The 21,732-nt window shown below is 53.0% G+C and overlaps 1 protein-coding gene across 2 annotated transcripts in view; it reads left to right on the forward strand.

Moving 5' to 3' along the window:
* The window catches only part of Trpm8 (transient receptor potential cation channel subfamily M member 8), an 84,096-nt gene that overhangs the window by 33,954 nt on the left and 28,410 nt on the right, over positions 1 to 21,732 (forward strand). For both annotated transcript variants that reach the window (XM_015481608.2, XM_048808774.1), the window contains exons 11-21: positions 294 to 412; positions 4,182 to 4,472; positions 5,973 to 6,068; positions 7,691 to 7,820; positions 9,158 to 9,303; positions 11,748 to 11,860; positions 12,180 to 12,396; positions 16,781 to 16,872; positions 17,915 to 18,056; positions 19,014 to 19,185; positions 20,861 to 21,038. In XM_015481608.2, the coding sequence (XP_015337094.1) occupies positions 294 to 412; positions 4,182 to 4,472; positions 5,973 to 6,068; positions 7,691 to 7,820; positions 9,158 to 9,303; positions 11,748 to 11,860; positions 12,180 to 12,396; positions 16,781 to 16,872; positions 17,915 to 18,056; positions 19,014 to 19,185; positions 20,861 to 21,038 (1,696 nt within the window). The remainder of the gene's footprint in view (positions 1 to 293; positions 413 to 4,181; positions 4,473 to 5,972; positions 6,069 to 7,690; positions 7,821 to 9,157; positions 9,304 to 11,747; positions 11,861 to 12,179; positions 12,397 to 16,780; positions 16,873 to 17,914; positions 18,057 to 19,013; positions 19,186 to 20,860; positions 21,039 to 21,732) is intronic.

Consider the following 21,732-nt stretch of genomic DNA (forward strand, 5'->3'; position numbering starts at 1 on the left):
ACCCTGGAGGCAGAGCTCAGGCTGCATCTGAGTCTATGCGGAATTGTCAGTGTGCTATGGCAACATGAGAGAATATGTGGGGGAGAGGCTGTGGTCTGAGCTGGTCTTTGTTGCATACTTCAGGGCACAGAGGCTGTGGGTGAGAGTGAGTGACAATGGAGGGAGGCTCTGATTCCAAGAGCAGACTGAGAATCGCCTTTGACAAATGGCTCTGGTGGTCGGCCATGTGGAGTCTCTGCTCTCTCTTATCTGTGGGCCTTTTTTCTGCCTGTTCTTTTCCTGCCTTCTTACAGCCTTCAGCACCAATGAGCAAGAAAAGGACAACTGGAATGGGCAGCTGAAGCTTCTGCTGGAGTGGAACCAGCTGGAGCTGGCCAGCGATGAGATCTTTACCAATGACCGCCGGTGGGAGGTAAATGAGGGGCCACCTGGGTCTCCAGGGTCAGGGAGGACAGTGGTCTCAGCAGTGAGTTCTTGTAAGGGTTGTTCTGTTCTGGTGCAGTGTTGCCCAGCCTCATTTTTCTCTTCTGAGTGCGGGATGATAACATGACTTATAGGTTTGTTGTGAAGAGACAGTAAAGCTGAAGGGTGTCATCAGAATATCCACCCACCTCTGCCACCTGAGGTTTCTAGCCCTTTAGCCTCCATGGGAGAGGTGGCCTTCTGTCTGGTGTGGGACTGCAGATCTGCTCTTGGAAGTGGATGGGCAATACAGGTGCAGGATTTTGTACTTTCCAGAAATACTATGATAACCATGGGCTATGAATGGGCAATGCAGGTGCAGGAAGTATGGGAAATACAAGTGCAGGATTTTGAAAAATAGCTTGACTCAAAATCAAGACAGCAGCACTGTGTTTGCTCACCCCCCCCCCCACTTAGTCAAATTCTGAGATGCAGAAGAGTTGATTGAGAACACCCCATGAATGCCTTACAGCTTCTCAGAATCCCCAGAGCCAAGTGAGCATCTTGGATATAGAATTTGCACATGCAATAAAAACCATCTTGTCCAGCAGACTGCCTTTCTTGCTTTTAAATCTGACCCGTGTTTTAGGCCCCTATTTTCTAGTGGGGACCTGTTATGCACAGCAAAAGTTCAATCAGCCTTAGGAGTTCAGCTTGACAGGAATAATTACCAACTGTAGGCTTGCAAGACTGCTTCTTTGAAGTTTAAGTTCTTCTGAATTAATTGAAGTCATTAGTGATTTATTTAATTTTCTACAAGTAGGCATTGATTTGAAGGTATATATACCTCCTATCTTTCCTCTTTAGCAGCCAGGTTCAGAAAACACTCTCGGACCTTTGTTTAATCAAAGACTAGGACTCGATTTGTATTCCATGTGATCAGTTTTAATGATGGCAGTACAAATAGAGTAATGGCTCATGAATTTTTAAAGTTATTCACTCCTTTGGCAAACATCATCTTGTATTTGTTCTGTACAGTGTAGCAAGCCCTGTTCCACATTGCAGGCTTTAGTTAGGAACTAGAAATTGATTTATTAATTGAGTCCTAAATGAATCCCTGTGTGTGAAATGTTGTATTTTGGTAAGTTTAGATGGTACAATAAACATAAACTCAAGTCACATATTAAATTGTACACTTAATTTGATCAGCTCAGATAAAGACTGTTAACCATGAAGGGCACAGTGGTTGAGAATGTTCTCTGGAGCCAGCTCATCTGCATGACATGGGCAAGGACGGTGTCTCAGTTTCTTCCTACAATGGTGTGTTGAGCCACTTTGCACTGACTTGAAAGAGCTGGCTGCTAAATATTTAGGGATTTTGTGAGTTAGTTGTTATATATAGTTATCATTAAAAATCAAGTTATGTGAACTTAGATCTTAATAAATTTAGTGAAAAGCAAAGCTTAGAATCAATCAAAACTCAACACTAATTCTTTTGCTGCATTTACCACTATTGTGCTCTGGAGGTTATTTTTGTGTGTTGCTTCTGCCTCCTGGAAATACTACATGTGGTCTACTTACTGATTCTGCAGTCACTGACTTGACACTGGTAGCTGAAACTTTGCCACGGTGGGAGTATTTACACCATAGGAATCGGCAAACACTACAAAATAGGGCCTACAGTTCTTTCCAAAAACTGGTGTTAAACCTTTACCGGCACACCTTTGCTTGTCTGAAGATGGAGATAACAGCACTACCTAGCTCACTGTGCTGTCATTACAATCAAACCAGACCATGCTTCTAAAGGACTTAGAACACTGGCACTTATTAAGCACTGTATAAATATTTGTTTAAACATAAAATCTTTGGAGTAATGCTGGTATTTGTCTAAGCATCCATGGTGCACAAAGCAGTCTCCTTGTGTTAGTTGACTTGCTGCTCACATTGGTCCATGGCAAGATGATCTCCTTTTGTTGGTTGACAAACCAGAGCTCTGTGGGCATTGCAGGAGGGGAAGTTCTGATGACTTATTCAAGGCCTGCTCTGAACTTGAACCTCTGAAAGGAGCTTGACCCATACAGGGAAAGGTAACCAAAAATCTGGTCTAATTGCCAGTGTTCTAGTGACTTAGGGTATGGAACACGAGCAGGTACTTGTTTGGTGGCATGGGGTTCGATGGACCGACCCCATTTTGCCAACTGTCTCACTTCACCTTCACAGCCATCTATTTCAAAGAAGAGCAAACTGAGGTTCAGAGATGAAATCTTACCCTTGGTCACACAGCTGGAAAATGGTAAAATTGGGTTGGAACAAAGACATGTCTGACTGCAAAGCCTTTCCCTTTCCCATGTGCCAGCTGTGCTCGTGGTGTGTCCCAAGGCTGGTTAGCAGTGCAGACTTGTTAACAGGACTCCACTTCAGACTTGCTGAGTCAATCCCAGGTGGACTCCCCACAGTCTGTATTTCAGCAAGGCCCCTGGGTTTGAGAGCCACTGCTCACATCTCCAGTCTCTGACTCGTGGAAAGGGAAACGTGTTTAGAGTGAAATATGAAACGCTGGGCACAGGGGACACTTGCCTTGAGGCAGAGGAAGCACAGCTGTCTCGTCCCTGGGGGAGCTGCTTCCGGGCTCAGCCCAGTCGGATGCACAGGGCAGGGACTCTAAGGACCCTTGACAGTTCCCTCTCTAGGCAACTTGTGATCCTCTGAGACTAGCACTGGACAGAAACAAAAGCCATTAACGCTGCCATCGGCATGAGATATTCACCCGGATCAGGGCTCAGGCGAGAAACATAAGCAGATGAAGTGGGTGGGTGGGCAGCAGTGGGGAGCTGTGGGGACCGAGGGGACAGAGAGCACTGTCCCCAGACTGTGGCACAGCAGAAGCACTCAGTTAGGGTGTGAGTGGCTGGGAGCAGCAGCTGCCACCGAATTCTAGCTGATGGGTCCCATGTTGTCAGGGCGTCTGGTTTCCACTCCTAAATCTTGATGCTGGAAGTATAGATTTTGATGAATCTTTGAATTTTTAAATGTTGACAATGGAACCAAACTGCCATAAATCCTCTGGAGGACACGGAATGTGTCTGGGAGCTGGCTTAGTCTGCAGCCTACTGGCTTGTGGCTGAAGTCGACACTGATGACTTTTCTTAAGATTCTCAGTAAGTTTCTATGGTATTAGTTTTATCAGGAGCTCAGAAAATGGAGATAAAGGTAACTAAAAATCAGGTCTAACTGCCACGTGTTCCAGTGACTTGGGGTATGGAACACGAGCAGATGCGGGCTTGGTGGCATGTGGTTCCATGGACCCCATTTTTCCAAGTGTGTTTGAGAATCGGGTTGCCAGATGAAGGTTGGTAGGCATGTGTGAAGCACAGTAGGTCCCAGGGAACTGGTTGGTCCCAGGCTGCACTGGTTGGCTGATAATCTGTGTCTGTTGTAGACTCCAGAGAGAGGGTTGCGGCTGCACTGCTGCCACCCACCCCTAACTGGGTGCTCCTGCTGTGCCAGACGGTGGGTCAGTTCCCACCCGTGTGAACCTCTCTCTGCTCCACACAAGCTGAAGCCCAGGTGGCATCCGATGCCCGCAGTGGGCCAGTGTCACAGACTCCATCCACCATGCTGCGTCCCCCAGGGGTCTAAACTATAATTCAGTGATGTGTTGAAAGAGAGTTGAGTTCTTCTTACTTCGCAGCTGGAAATATGATGTGGCTGAGGGAGGTTGTTGCCTTGTGTCCTCTTTGGGACGGAAGGTGTGAGTGCGCTTTCTGCTTCCTCCTTAGTCAGCGGACCTTCAGGAGGTCATGTTCACGGCTCTCATAAAGGACCGGCCCAAATTTGTCCGCCTCTTTCTGGAGAACGGCTTGAACCTGCAAAAGTTCCTCACCAATGATGTCCTCACCGAGCTCTTCTCCAGCCACTTCAGCACCCTCGTGTATCGGAACCTGCAGATTGCCAAGAACTCCTACAATGACGCCCTCCTCACATTCGTCTGGAAGCTGGTTGCAAACTTCCGAAGAGGCTTCTGGAAGGAAGACAGAAATAGCCGGGACGATTTGGATGTGGAACTCCATGTATGTACTGTCTGCTTAAATTCTCCCATTTTTTGAGTTTTCTTTGAAAAACAAACAAACAAACAAACAAACAAAAAACACCTCTATCTCTGTCTTTCCTACTCCCTCCTCATTGCCATAAGGTGGCCAACAGATTGACATAAGATTTTTTTCTACTGCCTTTATTTTAGATGCTATCTGGTGAGTTTTCTGATGTTTTCTCCATGCTCTGCTTTAAACTGGTCGCAGCGTTTCTTAATCATAAAGCTTGGTGCAGCATTCAAGGCAGTTAGTGGGGAGCAGGGGCAAACGAATGGCTGCTGGCTCACTTCTTGGTCTACCGGGCATGAGCTGGTTAAAGTACCTCCCTGCCGCCCACGTAAAGGACTGAAGAACTGCTGGGCATAGAAGTGACAGTGACTATTTCCCAAAGGATAATCCAGGTGTCCACTTGAAAGGGTGTGTGGGTGTGCTCCTGGGCTGGCTTGGGTCCTCCATGTGAAGTGCAGGCAGGCCGGGTTCCACTGACCAGCACCAGCGACTGTGGCTAAACACTTGCGCTGATCAGAGCCCAGTGACTGGCCGGTCGTGCCTGGGGCAGTGTTCTGCCTGAACTTCTAGAGCTGCCCAGTGGAGCGGATCTCCAGTACCCACCATGGCAGCATGCTTGATTCCACACTTTTTATTGATGTCTCTCTTTTCATGTCTCATTTCCTCACTTTCCTACTGGTTTCTTTGGGATCATTTCCCAAACAACCAACTTACCTCTTATCTCGGGATTGCTTCTGGGGAAACCCAAACAAGGTCATTATCTTTTGGAATTCTGGGACTCTTAAGTGTGTGTGAGTTAAAAATCTGAAGAAGCTAGGTGTTCTCAGGAAGTCGAAGTGTCCAGAGAGCTTCTTTTGGACACTGTTTATGTGAAATTTTTTTTGCAGCACAACCCCTAACTACACATTATGCATTTAAGACTTTGGCGAAACATGAAAAGAAGTTGAAAGGGAATATATATATGTTTTTTATCAGGACAGGTCTTGAATCTTGAAGACCAGCTGGGATTCTAATTGATGTATTAGGAGTCAAATCTTTGAATAAGAATCCAAAGAAAGAAGCACACTTTATGTTCTGATAGTTGAACTTTAACCACACGAAAGTTAGAATTTAATCTGAACAATTTTTTTCCCCCTAGATGAGAAACAGAGTTATATGATGAGAAGGAATTGCCTTCTCTCTGGCTTGTCAGAGGTCTTTTAGTTTTTAAATTGCTCTTAGCACTTTTTTTCACTCTTGATACCTTTTCTTCTAGTTGTACTTTATATTTTATGATAGATGAAAGATTTCACATCAAATTACACCCCTGGAGGGTGGCAGAGATGGAAATCGCGTCACTCTGCTGTACCAATGGCCCAGCCACAAAGCCTCCAGCACAGGGCGCTCCCCTGGGCTTCCTGACCCCCTTTTCTTGGGCACCTGAAGTGATTTGCATCTGCACAGCTGACCCTGTGCTCTGCCCCCTCCCAGGATGTGTCTTTCATTACCCGGCACCCCCTGCAAGCTCTCTTCATCTGGGCCATTCTGCAGAACAAGAAGGAGCTCTCCAAAGTCATTTGGGAACAGGTAAATGTCCAGCTTGAGTTCACACCAAAGGCATGCTTGGTTGTAACAATTCTGACCTCAAATCTCACGTGTACTCTAAAACATCACCCCCCCCCCCAAAAAATGGCCACAGTTCTGCAACTAGTGAGGCCAAATTAGCAGATTCCGGTGAGAGACGATGGGGATTAGGAAAATAAAAACTCACTTTATGGACTCAGATTTTGAAGATAATGGCTGGGATCAGGTGGAGCTCTACTCTCTGATGGAGAAGAGGTCTAAGAATTACACCAGCCATCTTTATTTATATATGCCTCATTATCAGATTGAAGACTGTACAAGCTTATTCTTTGTATTCATGAAAGGTACAGAGTTAGCAACATTATGAAGCTTATTCTGCTGTTATATTCTACAGTTGCGATGTGCAATATTAGGAGCTTTGTGCAGCTCTCAAGAAAGTCCATTGTTTAGGGGCTGTGGTTGTGGCTCAGCGGTAGAGGGCTCGCCTAGCTCGTGTGAGGCCCTGGGTTCGATCCTCAGCACCACTTAAAATAAAATAAAGATATTGTGTCCATCTACAACTAAAAAATAAATATTTTTTAAAAAAGAAAGTCTATTGTTTAAAGTTACCGTTAGGCAGGCAGGTTCAGGAGCTTGGTGACACATTGTGGCTGTCTAGCAAGAGAGTTCCTCTATTCCCAGGAGCTGTGTGCCTGAGAACACGGTTGAGGCTGATAAGACTCTAGCATGGAGCCTTCTCATGGAGGGTGTTACCATAGCAACTAGACCTGCTGCCCCTTTGCACAGAAACTTTCCCAGGCACCAAGCATGCGACAGTCATTAAGTCGTCAGAGACCCCAGTCTCAGACACTGCTCTCCCATTCTCTGTCACTGCTCCCGCACTGCAGATGCCAGGTGGTCATGGCTGTGTGTCGTGGCTGGGCTGCATGTTGATGGAGGTGTGTTCAGGAGGGTGGTCCCTGGAGAGTGGGCTTGCCTTGGGGGGCACCTAGTGGGCACCTGATTCTCAGTGTGTGTGGGTGTGTGAATATTTCCTCAGTTGGTAAGGATTTGAAATTTAGTTTAAAAAGTTAATTTTTGGCTTTATTGCCTTATGAACAGGAAATAGGGCTTGTAAAAAGTCTGCTTTGGAAAAATTATTGAGAATTTTATGTGTGATTTAGCACGTGACACTAGCTTCTCCACTTAGAGAGCATCAGGTTGGGTGTGGACTACTGAATTCACACATATGGCCTCTGGTTACATTGTTCAGGTCCTTTATGTCCTTACCCACTTGTCCCCATCTTGGGGCTCTTTGTGCAGCCCGACAAAGCTGTAATAGAGGACTGGCTGCCATCCCCTCTTACTGGCAATTTCTCGGGGCATTTATCTTGATGTTTTTCTTTTCCTGCGCTGCTTCTTCATCTGAGTAGCTTCAGGCTCGAGGTCGCCCCGTTTAGGACTGACCATATTCAGGTCCAAGACTCTTTTGTGCTCATTACGAATTCTACTTTGAAATGTTACACATAGTTGGGACTTTGCCCCTTCCTGCTCATGCTCTGAGTTCATCGTTGTTCACCATTAGTGTCCACTCAACCGCTTCAAGGGATTCTGAGTTAACCTAAGTTTCTCCACCCCTTGAAAAGACCAGGGGCTGTACTCTGGCAGCCCTGGGAGCCAGCAAGCTTCTGAAGACTCTGGCCAAAGTGAAGAATGACATCAATGCCGCTGGGGAATCAGAGGAGCTGGCGAATGAGTACGAGACCCGCGCAGTGGGTAAGTCACAGCAGAGGGACTCCAGGGGAGGTGCAGGTGGACCAAGGCTCAGACTGGAGTGTCTGGGCTTCCCCTGATGGCCTCACGGAAGGCTGCAGACCCATGCAGACACCCACGCAGTGTCCAGGCTTCCTGCTGCAGGCACTTGGGACTTTTCCAAGAGTGAAGGTGAAAATCTTGAGTACTACCATTGCAAAGCTACCTGGCTCAGGCCTAAGTAGCTCAACACCTCAGGAGGTTTCAGGGTGTTTTTTGGACATAGTTAAGACACTGTGAACAAGTGAGTCTGCATTTCGTGTAAACATAAATGCTCTCAGAAGACTTCAGGTCCCTGGGTCTGATGCAGAGTTGGTTTTAATGGCAAAGGCAGCAGTTGGGTTTCTAGGCCTCAGTGTCCCACAGGGCGACTCCAGTGATGGCTGGTGAGCAGGTCCCTGAAGGTAGGAGCCTCGGAGCTCCAGGAGGGCTGGGGGAGATCAGCCACGGCCTGGGATAGCAGGCATTCCTGAGCCGTCCTCTCCTGGATGCCTCGGGACCGGTCATCTGGCTGCTCTCTGCTATCCAATCCTTAATCAAAGCTGGTCAGTGCCCTTTTGGCAGAGGACAGGACCCCGTGCGAATGGGAGAGTTGGGAGCAACTGTCATCCAACAGCAGAGAGCTCTGGGTCTGCTCAGTGTCTTCCTTGTTCCTCTGCAGCTTTAAGTTTGCAGGGTGACATCTGCATGGCACCTTTGTCTACTGTCTAATCTATCGTAGCAATGCGTTTAGCTTCTTGGTGTTGGAAAAGAGGTGTGCAGCCATTTCTTTCAATATATTAATTTCCAGGTGACCTCGGGTGGCCATGGTTTCTAGTATTTTTACTTTAAAACATTTCCTCCGAGGTTCTGCCCAGCGGTCTCTGTCACTGAGCACACCTGAATGCTCCAAGTCAGTGTTTCCTCCACCTTCTATTGTTTATATGCTGTGACTTATCTGTGAAGAAATTTTACCAAGAAAGCTCAGAAGCCCAGGGGATGGAGAGTCTGTGCTAGCTAAGGGGAGGCAGAGGGTCTCCAGTCCTTCTGCCTGGACCGAGACCAAAGCCCACCAACGAGGGAGGCTCCTGTGTCTGATCCCCTGAGCTCTGATTGACACCCACTATCACACTGGCCCTGCAGGGTGTGGTGCGTCTTAAAAAGCTCTGTGCTGGGTAGTGACTGTGTTGTGATGGCTTCTCTGTGCCTTCTATGAGATTCTCGTGCCCACGCTGTCCTTGGATTGGGGGTCGGCTGGGGGGGCCAGCTGCTCCCCGAGGTGCCAGCCCTGATTCTGGCTTCCGTCTCTGGTGATGGTGCAGAGCTCTTCACGGAGTGCTATAGCAGTGACGAGGACTTGGCAGAGCAGCTGCTGGTCTACTCCTGTGAAGCTTGGGGCGGAAGCAACTGTTTGGAGCTGGCGGTGGAGGCCACAGACCAGCATTTCATCGCCCAACCTGGGGTGCAGGTAAACACCAGCCACAGAGCTAGGTGCCCAGAAATAGGCCTTGACATCAGATGCTATTAGCAGCTTTAAAAATATTGAAAATTAACCTTCTGCCACATAAAAGCCAATGCAGAGATGTTGGGGGATGATGTGGGAGGTGGCTGCCTTGGGTGGGGGCTGCCTTGGGTGGGGGCCGAGATGCTCGCTTCAAGAGGGGTACAGGAGTGTATGAATCAGCTTTCTGTTGCTGTCACAAAATATCTGAGATAATCACCTTATAAAGAGAGAATGCTTCCTTGCTCACGGATTTGGAGGTTCCTGACTGGGGTCGGTTGTCCCTGTGGGTTTTAGGCCCACGGCGAGGCAGCATACCATGGTGGGAGACATGTGGCAGAGGAAGCTGCTCAGCTCACGGCAGCCAGGAAGCAAAGTTAGAAGAGGGGCTGGGGTCCCGCTGTCCCCTTCACAGGGACACCCCTGGAGACCCACGTCCTCTCACTAGGCCTGGCCTCCTGGACATTCCACCACCTCCACTAGCACCAAGCTGGGACCAAGTCGTTAACACGTGGGGTGTGTGGGGGACCTTCAGTGGGTTGGGCCTTAGGTTTTGATGGGCAAGTGGGAGAGCGTGGTGGCTGTGGGGAGGCGTGTGTGCGGGTTCAGCTGGAGACTGTGAAAGGGCTTCACACTAGCTGTTACTCTCACAGTGACGGGCAGTAGGGATCGAGTAGAGAGACCTATGAATGGGCAGAGTCAATCCTGACGGCTTCTGCTCTGAACTGAGCAGCCGCCCACACCTGGTGCCCAGGCTTCCCGGGAGGGGTGTGGGCGTGAGACGGGGCGGGAGGGGCGGAGGAGCGAGTGACTGCCAGGCACACCGTTACACGCTTGGAATCACAGCCCTCGTGGAGGTGGTGTCCGCCTTGCTGATGGGGCTCAGGGCTCATGGTTCTGGAATGCCCTGCTTGCACAGCTAGGGAGCAGCAGGCTGGGTTTGATCCTACGTGGGTCGCCTACCAGGACGCACATGTTACGCGTGCAGCCTACAGTCTCGCCAAGTGTTTATGAGCGAGTCCACCTGCTCCTATGAGGGAGCTGGATCCGACACTAGCCCTGGGCTGGGACGAGGACTCAGGGTCTTGTTGGTCTGTTTTGGCCTCTGCTGCAGGGGGCGGGGTTGGAGTGAGGCTGGCCGGGGCTTGGGGTGTACCTGGCAGGCTGGGCTGGCCGCCCGGGCAGAGTCCCTCTGCTCATGACCTCTCAGGCCCCAGCCCATCTTTCTGGGGTCTTGGATCTGGAGTCCCTGGGGCGACGGGCTGGTGCTCCTGTCCCAGGGTTTGGTCAGATGCCAGGTCACTAATGTTCACTGGAGATCCACCACTGGGCCCGCGGGGTCCCTGGTGGCTCCACCGGGGAAGGGACCTTGCTTCCTGCAGTCAGGTTGCTGTGTGGGGTCAGACCATTGCTGGTGACCGTGACAGCCAACCAGCGCTATCACTGGGGCCTAATGGGGCCACAGGGTGATGGCTTGGTATGCTCGGCACCAGCAGGAGCTGGGGAGTGAGGAGGTCTGACCTCTCATTGCCTTGTTGCCCATCCAGTGGGCCCCCAAGCAAGGATTGGCAGGCAGTGCGTTCCACGGGGAGTCCCTGGAGGCAGACAGCCGCGAAGTGCTGAGGAGGAAACTCACTAAGGCCACCGGGGCTCCACCCGCTGGGACCACTGGAGACCCTGTAGAGTCGGCCTCCGTGTGGCTCCTCTGGGAGTCCTCACCCACTACCTGCACTTGCTGCTCCCTAGGGGCTGCTCCTGGGGTCCAACCTGAACAGAGGGTCACAGAAGCCCTCTTCTTCCTCTGAGTTTAGTGGTCCTCATGCTCCTTCTTCTCCTTGAGGAGCTGTGGGCACTGCTGGCCAGTCCCCGCCCTCCTGGTGGGCACCGAGGAGGCCCCAGCTTTCCCTTTGCTCTGCACCCCCCACAAGCTCCTCCCACTGTGGGGCTCTTTTCTGAGAGCTGTGGGTTCCTTGGCTGTCGTCAGGTTCATTGACTTTGGTCTCTTCCTTCCCGATTTCCTTTTAGTTTTCCTGCAAGACTGACACCTGCCTGTGTCTAGAAAGGGATCCCTGGGGGCCTACAGACAAGACAGGGTTGGCCATGCCCGCGAATTTGTGATCATTAGAGAAGAGAGTCAGAAGGATACTGGTGTGGACTTACATAGTGAGAATCAGCTGGTTAAAGATCCATCGGTGTATTGAACTCGCACTCACGTGGCTGTTTGAAAGCTCACATACCCCAACTTAGAAGAAAACTTAAAATCAAACAGGATTTTAAGTTGTTCTCTCATAGCCCTCACGAGTCCAGGCAGCTTATAAGAATACTAACGTAGATCTGTTTTGGGGAGGCGTGGGGGCTGGGAGAGAGGTCACCTGCGTGAATCAAATCTGTGTTGTCTTGGGTCCTTGTAGAATTTTCTTTCCAAGCAATGGTATGGAGAGATCTCCCGGGACACCAAGAACTGGAAGATCATTCTGTGTCTGTTTCTCATACCCTTGGTGGGCTGTGGCTTCGTGTCGTTCAGGTAGGAACTGGAGCACCCCCGTGTGTGTGTGTGTGTGTGTGTGTGTGTGAGTGCGCGCGCGTGTGCGTGTGCGAGTGTGATGTGTCTATGCGCGTCCACACCTGTGTGCTCTTGGGTAAGGGATGGTTCACTGCAGGGAGGCTTTTCCCGAGTCTGGTTTCAGACGGCGGGTGGTGGGGTCAGTTATCTAGGCGGAGTTGTCTGGCGGGGTCAGTCCTGGAGCCCTGTGTGGTCCCTTCCTGGATGTGTGTGTGTCGTGAGGGCTGGACCCGACCGCTCCACTGCGTGCCTGGACCATGACGTCTGGCCTCTCCTTCAGGAAGAAGCCCGTGGACAAGCACAAGCGGCTCCTGTGGCACTACGTGGCCTTCTTCACCTCCCCGTTCGTGGTCTTCTCCTGGAACGTGGTCTTCTACATCGCCTTCCTCCTGCTCTTTGCCTACGTGCTGCTCATGGACTTCCACGCGGTGCCGCACACCCCCGAGCTGGTCCTGTACGCGCTGGTCTTCGTCCTGTTCTGTGATGAAGTGAGGCAGGTAGGAGGGCTCGAGGGCTCGAGGGCTCGAGGGCGCGGGCCACGTCCTCCTAGTGCCCAGCAGAGGGGGAGCCGCTGGGGAGCTGGGGCTCAAAGTCAGGACGTCAGCGTCCCTGCTGGCTGGTTGCCCGTGAATCTGGGGTGCATTCGCAAACTGCTGGCGACCTGGGGAGATCTGCCAGCCCCGTGTTCTGCCCTCTGCCTGTGGCTAATCGATGACGGTGGGTCAGTCAGGGGTGAGGTGGTGTTCAAGGGACAGAGACCTTGGTCTGCAGCCCCTGCCATTATCAGGAGTCATCTGCGTTCCTACCGTGACTGTTGCCCTGGGAGGGGGCAGTGTAGCAGGTGGCAGGGTATCAGGGGGACTTTCCAGCAGCTAAGGGCATCGTGATGTGCCCTGTGTCAGAGCAATAGCGTTTCAAAGTCAGGGGCTCCCTGTGGGATTCAGGGAGTCGGTGTGAAATGATGATTGGGTTTTTGTTGGTTTCTGGGCATCTGCGGTTTGGGGCTTCCCCTCTCCACTGTTGAATCCAAAACTTGAGCCCTGGACTCACCTGTCGCAGGTGCTTAGTTAGTAATTCTCAAAGAGATCATGTTGATGGTGAAGAGTGGGGCTGTCCCTGAACCTGTGGGAAAAGCCATCTGAGAAACCCTTCAGATCGGGGCTCACAGCTTGTTAGGAACTGCTGTTGCTGCCACTGCTGTGGTCCCTTCTGAGCCCAAGCCTCAAAATGTATGGGCCCCGCAGTGTGTGCCGGGCCCTTAGAATGTACGGGGTGCTTGCAGTTTGGGGAGTAGTAGGCCCAGTGATAGAAGATGCTGTCCTGTCCGTCACAGGGCCCTGAGAACCCCACGTTGGTCTGAGCAGCCTTTCCCTGTGTGGGTGTGTGGTTTCCAGGACCCCCGGGTTGGGAAGAGTCTGAGGGCGTCTGTTCTCAGCAGGGAGCATCTTGATCCATGGTGTCTGCCAGGTGGGAGGAGTGGGAGGTCCTGTGCCCTGAGGTGGGAGGTTTGGGTGGGGTGGGGCTGGGTGGAGGCGAAGAGGAAGGGCTGAGTGACCATCAGTGCTGGATGTGGCCGATTGCCGGGCTGTCTGTCTCCTGGAGCTCTCCCAGGTCCTGCAGGGGTGCAGAGCGTTTTCCCAATTTCCCCATGGGAGCCCCATGCTCTGCCTCCTGAGGCCACGGCCCTGTCCAGGTCATGCTTTGGGATGGTTTGTAAGGCTGTGGTGACAAAACACCATGGCCTGGTGGCTGCAGTGGCACGGGCTCATTGCTCACAGTTCTGGAGCCTGGAGTCTGAGGTCAGGTGTGGGTGGGGCTGGCTCCTTTCCCTGGCTTCTGTAGTTTGGGGCCCTCATTGCTGTCCCTGGGCCTGTTGATGCAACACTGTGACCCTGTGTCACATCCATGTGGTGTCTTCCCTGTGAGCCTGTCTGTGTTCTGATTTCCCCGTTTCCTGAGGACAGCCGTCACTTTGGGTGGGGGCCGTTCTGCTTCACCCGACTCCCTCCTGACTCACTCAGTCACATCACCGTGACCGTCCAGACGAGGTCCTGCTCCGAGGTGCTGAGGGTTGGGACTTCCATTTGGGGTACATGATTCAGCCCATCACACGGTCCATGCGGTCTGCAGTGGCCAGCCTTGTACCTAGTTCTACTCTGATTTACTGTGTGGCAGCAGCAAAGGGAAGCAGGAAGTGAGTCACGAGGACGGGGAGGGAGCAGGGCACCCGGAGGTGCTCCCTGGCATCAAGGTGCTCAGGGCAGCCTTCCAGGTGGAGGGGACCTTGGTGCCTCATCTTGGAATGCTGGTAAACAGTAAGAAATGCTTTCCTGCTTCCTCCACCCTCATCTTCTCACACGTCCCCCCGCCAGTCTCATCCCTGACCCTGCTCCCGTCACATTAGGACACAGAAGCGCCAGGCGGGTCCTTAGGCATCTACAGGAACCATGAAGCTGAGAAAAGGGCGTGTTTCTATTTGCCGTGGAAGGAAGAGCCCGGCCGGCCTGGCTGGGACGGCAGGGAGACGTGCCTAACTCTGAAAGCCCAGTCCCTTTTCATGTGTCCTGTCTTTCACCAAGGATTTAGTGAGCACCTACTGCGTGCCAGGCCCTGCCCGAGACCCTGAAGGTACAGAATGAACCAGACAAATACCTGTGTGCCCGTGGAGCTTTCCCACTTAGGGATGACTGGTGGGGTCACTTCCAGGAGCTCTGGAGGAGAGCTGAGTGGGGGCCAGCACCGTAGGACAGGTTGGCCCAGAGGAACTGCTGCCATCACAGACATCTCCATACAAGCATCATCTGTGCATTTAGCCACTAAATCACCTGTTTGGCCTGTGGGGGGAGACCCAGGCAGCTATCCTGCTTGGAGAAGGCCTGGGGCAGGTTAGGCTGAGAGCAAGGAGGGCTCAGGGTAGGGACATGGAGTGTGAGTGGACAGAGGGCAGTGGGGTAGGAACATCAGAAGGGAAAGTGGGCTAGAGTCATCCCTGGGGCTGCTGGAGGAAGGGAGGCCTGCAAGGCCGGAGAGCCCCTACCCTCTGCGTCCAGAATGGGGGTGCTGGGTAGGTGGTACTGAGGGTGTCCATTCAGTGTTCCTGATCCAACACTGAGCCTGTGTTAACTCAGTGGTCCTGCCCAAGGCGGCTGCGTGGCCTTGGATCCAGGGAGTCCGCAGACTGTAGCTGTGAGGGGCTTGTTGTTAAAGAACCTGCCACTTGGGGTCGCTGTTTCTCTTCTTTTCTGCAGCCGGTGCCTTTGGACTCCTAAGGGATTAGTTTCCCCCCAGGAAGTGGCTCTGCTGGCCGGGTGTGGTCTTCATTAAACTGATTCACACTTGTGAGAGGAAAACAACCCCGAAATAGAGGCCACCTGATTTAAATTGTGTCTGGGAGTCAAAGAGCCTTGCTCTGTAGGTCTCCAGGTGACCTCGGCCTGGGGGCAGATCCTGATGTGCTGACTTGGGGTTTTTAACCAGGACAGTCAATAGCACGGCACAGTTGCTAAATCACCTGGGCTCTGCTAAGCCGGCACCATGAGTGTTTGCTTAAGATGGGGCAAGTCGCCTGTACCTTCACAGAGAGCACCATTCAATCTCAAGGCCCACCGTGTCCCCAGATCCTGAGAGAGAACCTGAAACACGGTGCTGGTAGTTTACAAATTCAGTCTGCCTCTGCTCTTACAATCAGAGAAGAGGCCTCCTCGTGTAGGCTGGGTAGGCTGCTGGTATCTGCCTGGGTCCCGGAGGAGCAGGGGCAGACCCTCGTCTCACCAGGCACAGGAAAAGCAATTTGCAGTTGGAATCATGCTGGCCAGCTAGGTAGACACCCCTGCCACCTCCCCAGTGGTCAGTTCCCAGCACACGGTCCATCCAGGGCTGCTCCAGCCGTGGCCTCCCACGGGTACTGGTTCCCAGCAGCCTCCTCTGTTGCCCACTCAGCTGCTCTTTCCACTCACTCATGGGGAAGGAGGTGCCTGGGAAGTGGGCTGTGCTTCTTGACTCCTCCCGGTGGGAGCTTGAGGGGCCTGGAGATTGAGAACAGGGAGGCCTTGCTCAGGGCGGCGCCTTAGCCTCCAGGCCTCCGTGTCCCCGTCAGGGTAGAAAGCAGGACCCGAGTACCGGCCATCTCGGGTGGAGAGATGAGTGGGCCTCGCCCTTCCGGGCCCTCTTTGCCATGGCTTTTTCGGTGTGCACAGTGAATATGGTGGCCCTTATCTGAGCTTACTCCCCGGTGGACTTCTGTCTTCTCTCCCCTCCTCTTCACATTTGGTTTTAACATGGTTTACACCTGTCTTTCCATGGAACAGTGGGCTCCTTGAGGATCGGTATGGCACCCACTGATCTCTCTGTGTCCCAGGAGGCTGGCCCAGGGCTTGCAATCCTGTGGGCCCTCAGGAAACATACTTGGAGTAGGAGGACAGATGACAGGTTAGAGGACCCCCCTGGGACTCCCCAAATCCAGTCTATGGTGGCTAGAGAGGCGTCTCCTCCTGCATACCTTTAGTTAAGGCCTTTTACTGTCATGTGCCAGACAAATCTTACGTGGATACGGAAGCCGACAACGAGCCCAGCAGGGGTAGCCCCTCTATAACTGGGAGGTGTGTGACTGGGCTACTCACCGTGCAAGGTGGCCCCGTGCTTCCCAGGTGCCCAGGCAGGTGGTGCTCGCCCTCTGCGGCTTCATCTTGAAGGAGCAGAAGGACCAGGAGACCTTTCTCCTGACAACATGAATAGCAGAGCCGCTGGCGCCCAGCCCAGCCTCGGGTCCCCCGGGTGGTGGGGCGTGTTAGGGCACTCTTGGCACAGAGCGGACCTGGGGGAGGACGGGAAGCACACGGTGGTCCCAGGCTGCTGACACCTCTCTCTTCCCCTGGGCTGCAGTGGTATATGAACGGGGTGAATTATTTTACCGACCTGTGGAACGTCATGGACACACTGGGGCTGTTCTACTTCATAGCAGGGATTGTATTTCGGTGAGTTATCCTCATTGCTTTCCCTGATTTTCGACATTGTGGGCACCAAAGTGGAGAAAAACTCTTGGGACCCTCTGAGCCCATGGGGGCTGTTGCTTGGAGTCGACTGGGAAAGGCCCCCGTCAGCTTGGTCAGCCTGGGCAGCCTGGGCAGCCTGGGGTAGCATTTCCTCTCTTCCCTCCCGGGGGTCTGTGATCTTTCCTTTTGGCCTTCTAGGCTTTGGGGAGAGGGAACTACACACTAAGGAGATAAAGGGTGACGAGGATGCCGAATACCTTAGGCTACTGGTTCATTTGGGGTGTGTAACCTAAGACACGTGTGACCTTAACCTGAAAACCGGCCACGGAGCCTGTCCTTCAGCTACCAGCACAGTTCCTCAATCCCGGAGCCAGATGTGTCATCAGACAAATCCAACGCTGCCCGTGAGGGCCAAACACTAGCCGCCTCCCTGTGGAAGCGGTTGGGAAGCCCCAGGCGTGGTCCGTTGCCCACGTCCCTCCAGGCCAAAGGGGAGGCTGCTACATCGACAGGCACACAGGGCGCCACTTTGCAGAGGAGCCAACCTGCTCCCTTTTGCCCCTGTGAAGACGGCGTGCTTGCCCTCCACGGCTAAGGGGCGAGAACGCCATTTCTTCCTCAATCCTTCCTGCTGGGATTGAGGATCTCAGTATTGACAGGGGTGTCCTCTGGTAGCAGGGCGGAGCTAATCAGTGTCAGGGAGACCCAGGTGAGTTTTTGAGGGAAGTTGGCAGAGCCAAGTCCAGGGGTTGGGGGTGGGGTTGGCATCATCCTGGACACCTCCCTGTGAGCCAGGAAAGATGGCAGGAGGACGTGAGGACCAGGGACAGGGAGGCAGGAGCCTCCAGAGCTCTTGGGGCCTTCTTTGGCGCCCACGTGGCAGAGGGCAGTGGTGGTGCTCCTGTCCTGTTCCACACGCCCAGCTCCTGGCTCTTAGCCGCTCCCTGATGCTTGGTTACTTTAAAAACTCGACGTTGTGATGCTTTGTCCACATCTCACAAATCTGTTCTCCTTCTCTCCATAGGCTCCACCCTTCTAATAAAAGTTCGCTGTACTCTGGCCGAGTCATTTTCTGCCTGGATTACATTATATTCACCCTAAGGTTGATCCACATTTTCACTGTAAGCAGAAATTTAGGACCCAAGATCATAATGTTGCAGAGGATGGTAAGAGTCAAGAGTCTCTCTAGCCACGGTTCTCTTGCTCCGTTCAGTTCTACTAATGATTGACAGGAGGATTTCTCCCCTAACATGATGGTTGCATTTCTCAATCAGTGATGGTTGCTTTCTTCCACGTGTCCTCATGAAGGGCGTCTCCCAGGTTGAACTTTCAGGAGAGACGGCTGGGAGTAGGAAATAAACACCCATGTTCAGATGCACACTTTACAGTGCGCTTCCAATGGAGTCTTGAACAATTTGCTAAGAGCGTGGGCAGGGAGGGGAGGATTGGAACCTGACCTCAGACCCTGGGACACATGCAGGGAGGACCCCCCACGCTCACATTGCACCAGAGGGGAAATCACACATGGCGCTGGCTCCCTAGGCTGATTCTCCATGTGGCTCAGACCTCCACTGTCTGTCTTGCAGTGAGATGGATCTGGATGAGCTCATCTGGACGTTCCTTTCCAACACCGAGGCTGAGCTTGTGGTTTTCGCTCAAAGCATATCTGAGGCAGGGAGTCACTATGAAGTCATGCTGTGTGTGCAAAAACTTAAAAAAATCAAATTGTCCATTCTTGTCTAATAAGAACTGCTTTTGTTTCCCAAGGAAAAGAAACCTACAGAAATAATTTAGGGGTTTAAAGAATGCAAGTACGTGAGGTCTAGACACAGAGAGGTCCTCCCCATAGGTCTTTGTATGTGAGCTGGGCTGTCACTCAGCGGTGGGTGCCGAGCTGGTTTGGAGACTGGTGGACACACATGCATCCTTCAGGTTTAATTCTGGAAAAGCGTTGTCCCCAGACCCAAAGGTGATGCCGGCCATTTTTTAAAAATTAGCAAGTGAGCACAGGTGACCTAGAGTTTCAGGGCCCTGGGACCAGGGCTAACTGAGAACAGCCAGGCTGCGGGCCCCGCGGCCCATGGGCACGGCCCCGACTCTGTTCTGATGTCCTTCCTTGGCAGTTGGTCGATGTCTTCTTCTTCCTGTTCCTCTTTGCCGTGTGGATGGTGGCCTTCGGGGTGGCCAGGCAAGGGATCCTGAGGCAAAACGAGCAGCGCTGGAGGTGGATCTTCCGCTCGGTCATCTACGAGCCCTACCTGGCCATGTTCGGCCAGGTGCCCAGCGACGTGGATGGTAAGCCGACGTGGCTCAGGTGGAGATGGGGCTGGGAGGAGGCCAGCAGGAGGCAGCCTCCGGGGCTGATCCTGACCGCAGTTCCATGTGTTCACTGAGCGGGGGCCAGAGCGACGGACTGAAAAACAATCCCCAAACCTGCTCTTTACTCCTAAGCAGGATTCTCCCTTGTCCCCAGCGTTTCACTTTTCAAACCTTTTGAAGAATGATTTCAGAGTAACGTGGCGGCTGGAGGAACCCCGCTCACGAGCTGTGCTTTCCTACAACAGGGTAACGGGGCACCTATTTGTTTCAAAAAGAGCAATGTTGAGAAATTTGCTCTGAACCTGGAATTTAAACTTTTACATCAGCCCAGTGCCAGCTGGTTTGGGGAGGCAGCGGTGGTGGCCCCGTGGCTTAATTCGCCCATACCCAGCGCATGCGAGCAGAGCAGGGCGTGTGCTGGTGCTGGCAGTGAACTGTGTGAAGCATCTTTATGGTGCTGACATCAGCCCAGCCATCATTTCCTGTCTGCCCGCCATAGATGATGCTGACGGCCTCCTGGAGCCAGCGCCTGCCCTGATTGGTGGCACCTCTTGGTGTCCTGTGGCTCTCTCTTCTTCAGTCTCTCCGGCCCCGTGTGCTGGAGCCTCTTCCAGGACGTTAGAAACATGGTTCTTCCTCCTCTTCGTCATTATTATCCCGTCTGCTCGCCGTTCTTGCTGTTTCCCATAAGCCATTGCGTTTGTCCTCGGGACGGTCCTCCATGTTGGTGTTTTGGTCCCACTTGGGAGCATACATGGTGGCCAGTGGGGCAGCAATCTCTGCTTTTAGTGTGCTGTGTGCCCTTTTGGGGGCAACTCCGTCTTTCTGTCTCAGTCTCCCCACCATGAGCTCAGCTGTGCACCCCAGAGCCTCGATGTCATTCTTGACCCTCTTCTGAGTCCACCCCAACATCCAAGTCCTCAGCTGGCTGTGTGGACTTTGTCTCTAAGATGCTTTGACATCCTGCTGTGTCCCCGCCCCCAGCCCAACCTAAGCATCCCATTCTGTCTGCCTGCACCCTCCTCCCAACCTCCCAGCTCCCTCTCTGGCTCCCCCCCATCCACGCCGCAGCCAGATGAGGAGAGTCTGATGTGTTGTCCCCTGCTTAAAACAGTCTGATGGCTTCCTGCTGTTTTAGTGTAAAAATTAAAAAAGAAAAAAAAAAAGGTGTGTCCAGTCGCTGGGCATCTGGATCTCTCGTTTTGGGAGGGATGATGTCTTCAGTGATGCCCACGCGGCAGGCCCTTGGCTCTGTTGGGACGCCCTGGGCACCTGCTCCTCCCGTTCGCCCCCGTGGCTGGCTCCTTCCCAGCCTTCTGCTCTCAGCTCAGAGACCCTTCCCTCTAGGTGGACTGCCCCCGTCTGTGGCCTCAGAGCCCCTGTGCGTGTCTCACCGGCTGGACCTCTAGCTCTGTGCCTGGGTACCCGCTGACCGGTGGAGGCCATGGGGCATGTGCCCTTGCTTTATCTTGACCTCAGTGAAGTCCCTGAGGAGTAGGGAGGTAGCTCAGGAAGCATGGAGTGGAGGGACAGGTGACTCTGAGGTGTGTCCCTTGCTTGGATTTCCATGACCACGTCCTGGGTCCCCGGTGTGCCAGGGCCCTGGGTCCTCCGGAGGGGCCTCACCGGGCCTTTGGTTCCACCCGCTCAGGTACCACGTACGACTTCGCCCACTGCACCTTCACGGGCAACGAGTCCAAGCCGCTGTGCGTGGAGCTGGACGAGCACAGCCTGCCCCGCTTCCCCGAGTGGGTCACCATCCCCCTGGTGTGCATCTACATGCTGTCCACCAACATCCTGCTCGTCAACCTGCTGGTCGCCATGTTCGGGTATGTGCCCCGTTATGTGTTCACGGGTGTCCACCCCGCGCCGGGCAGGCCAGGAGGGCCGTGAGCGCAGCAGCCAAGGGCCTCCCCGGAGGGGCTGAGAGCAGGGTCTTCAGGGCTGGGGCCTTAAAGGGACCGTACTTAAAGCACCGTTAGGAGCTGAGCCTTAAGTTGACACCAGTGGTGAGCACCTCCAGCCACCTGTGACAAATGGAGGCCGGGTGTTCAGCATCCATGAGCAGTGTCCCCGGGCGCCCAGATGCCGGCACCACGGTGACCCCGGGGGCAGCTCTGCTCCGCTCCGAGGTTGCTTGTGCTCTATGGGACTCGCTGGTGTAGATTCTAGCGTTTACAGGAGCTCAGTTGCTGCTTTAAACGGTTCAGTTTAAATGGGAGTTCAGGGAGTGGAGCCCGGAGAGCGTCTTCTCTGGGGCGCATGTCTGACGAGGCTGAGAGGGACCTGCCAGGACCTGACCATGTCTTTATTGGCTTAGGCAGTTCTCCTTCATACACTTCGAAAACGCTGTTGTGCATTCACCCTTCATCTTCCCAGAGGGTTTCAGAGTCCCCTGTGGTGGTGTCAGTGGGGGGACTTGTCCCTTTAGGGTAGGTGGTATTTCAGCCACACCAGTTCAGACGTTTACAAACAAATACACAAATTTAACAGATTATTTATTATGGCTTGATGTGGATCAGA

This window comes from Marmota marmota, unplaced genomic scaffold, assembly GCF_001458135.2.
Source record: "Marmota marmota marmota unplaced genomic scaffold, marMar, whole genome shotgun sequence".
Classification (NCBI taxonomy): domain Eukaryota; kingdom Metazoa; phylum Chordata; class Mammalia; order Rodentia; family Sciuridae; genus Marmota; species Marmota marmota.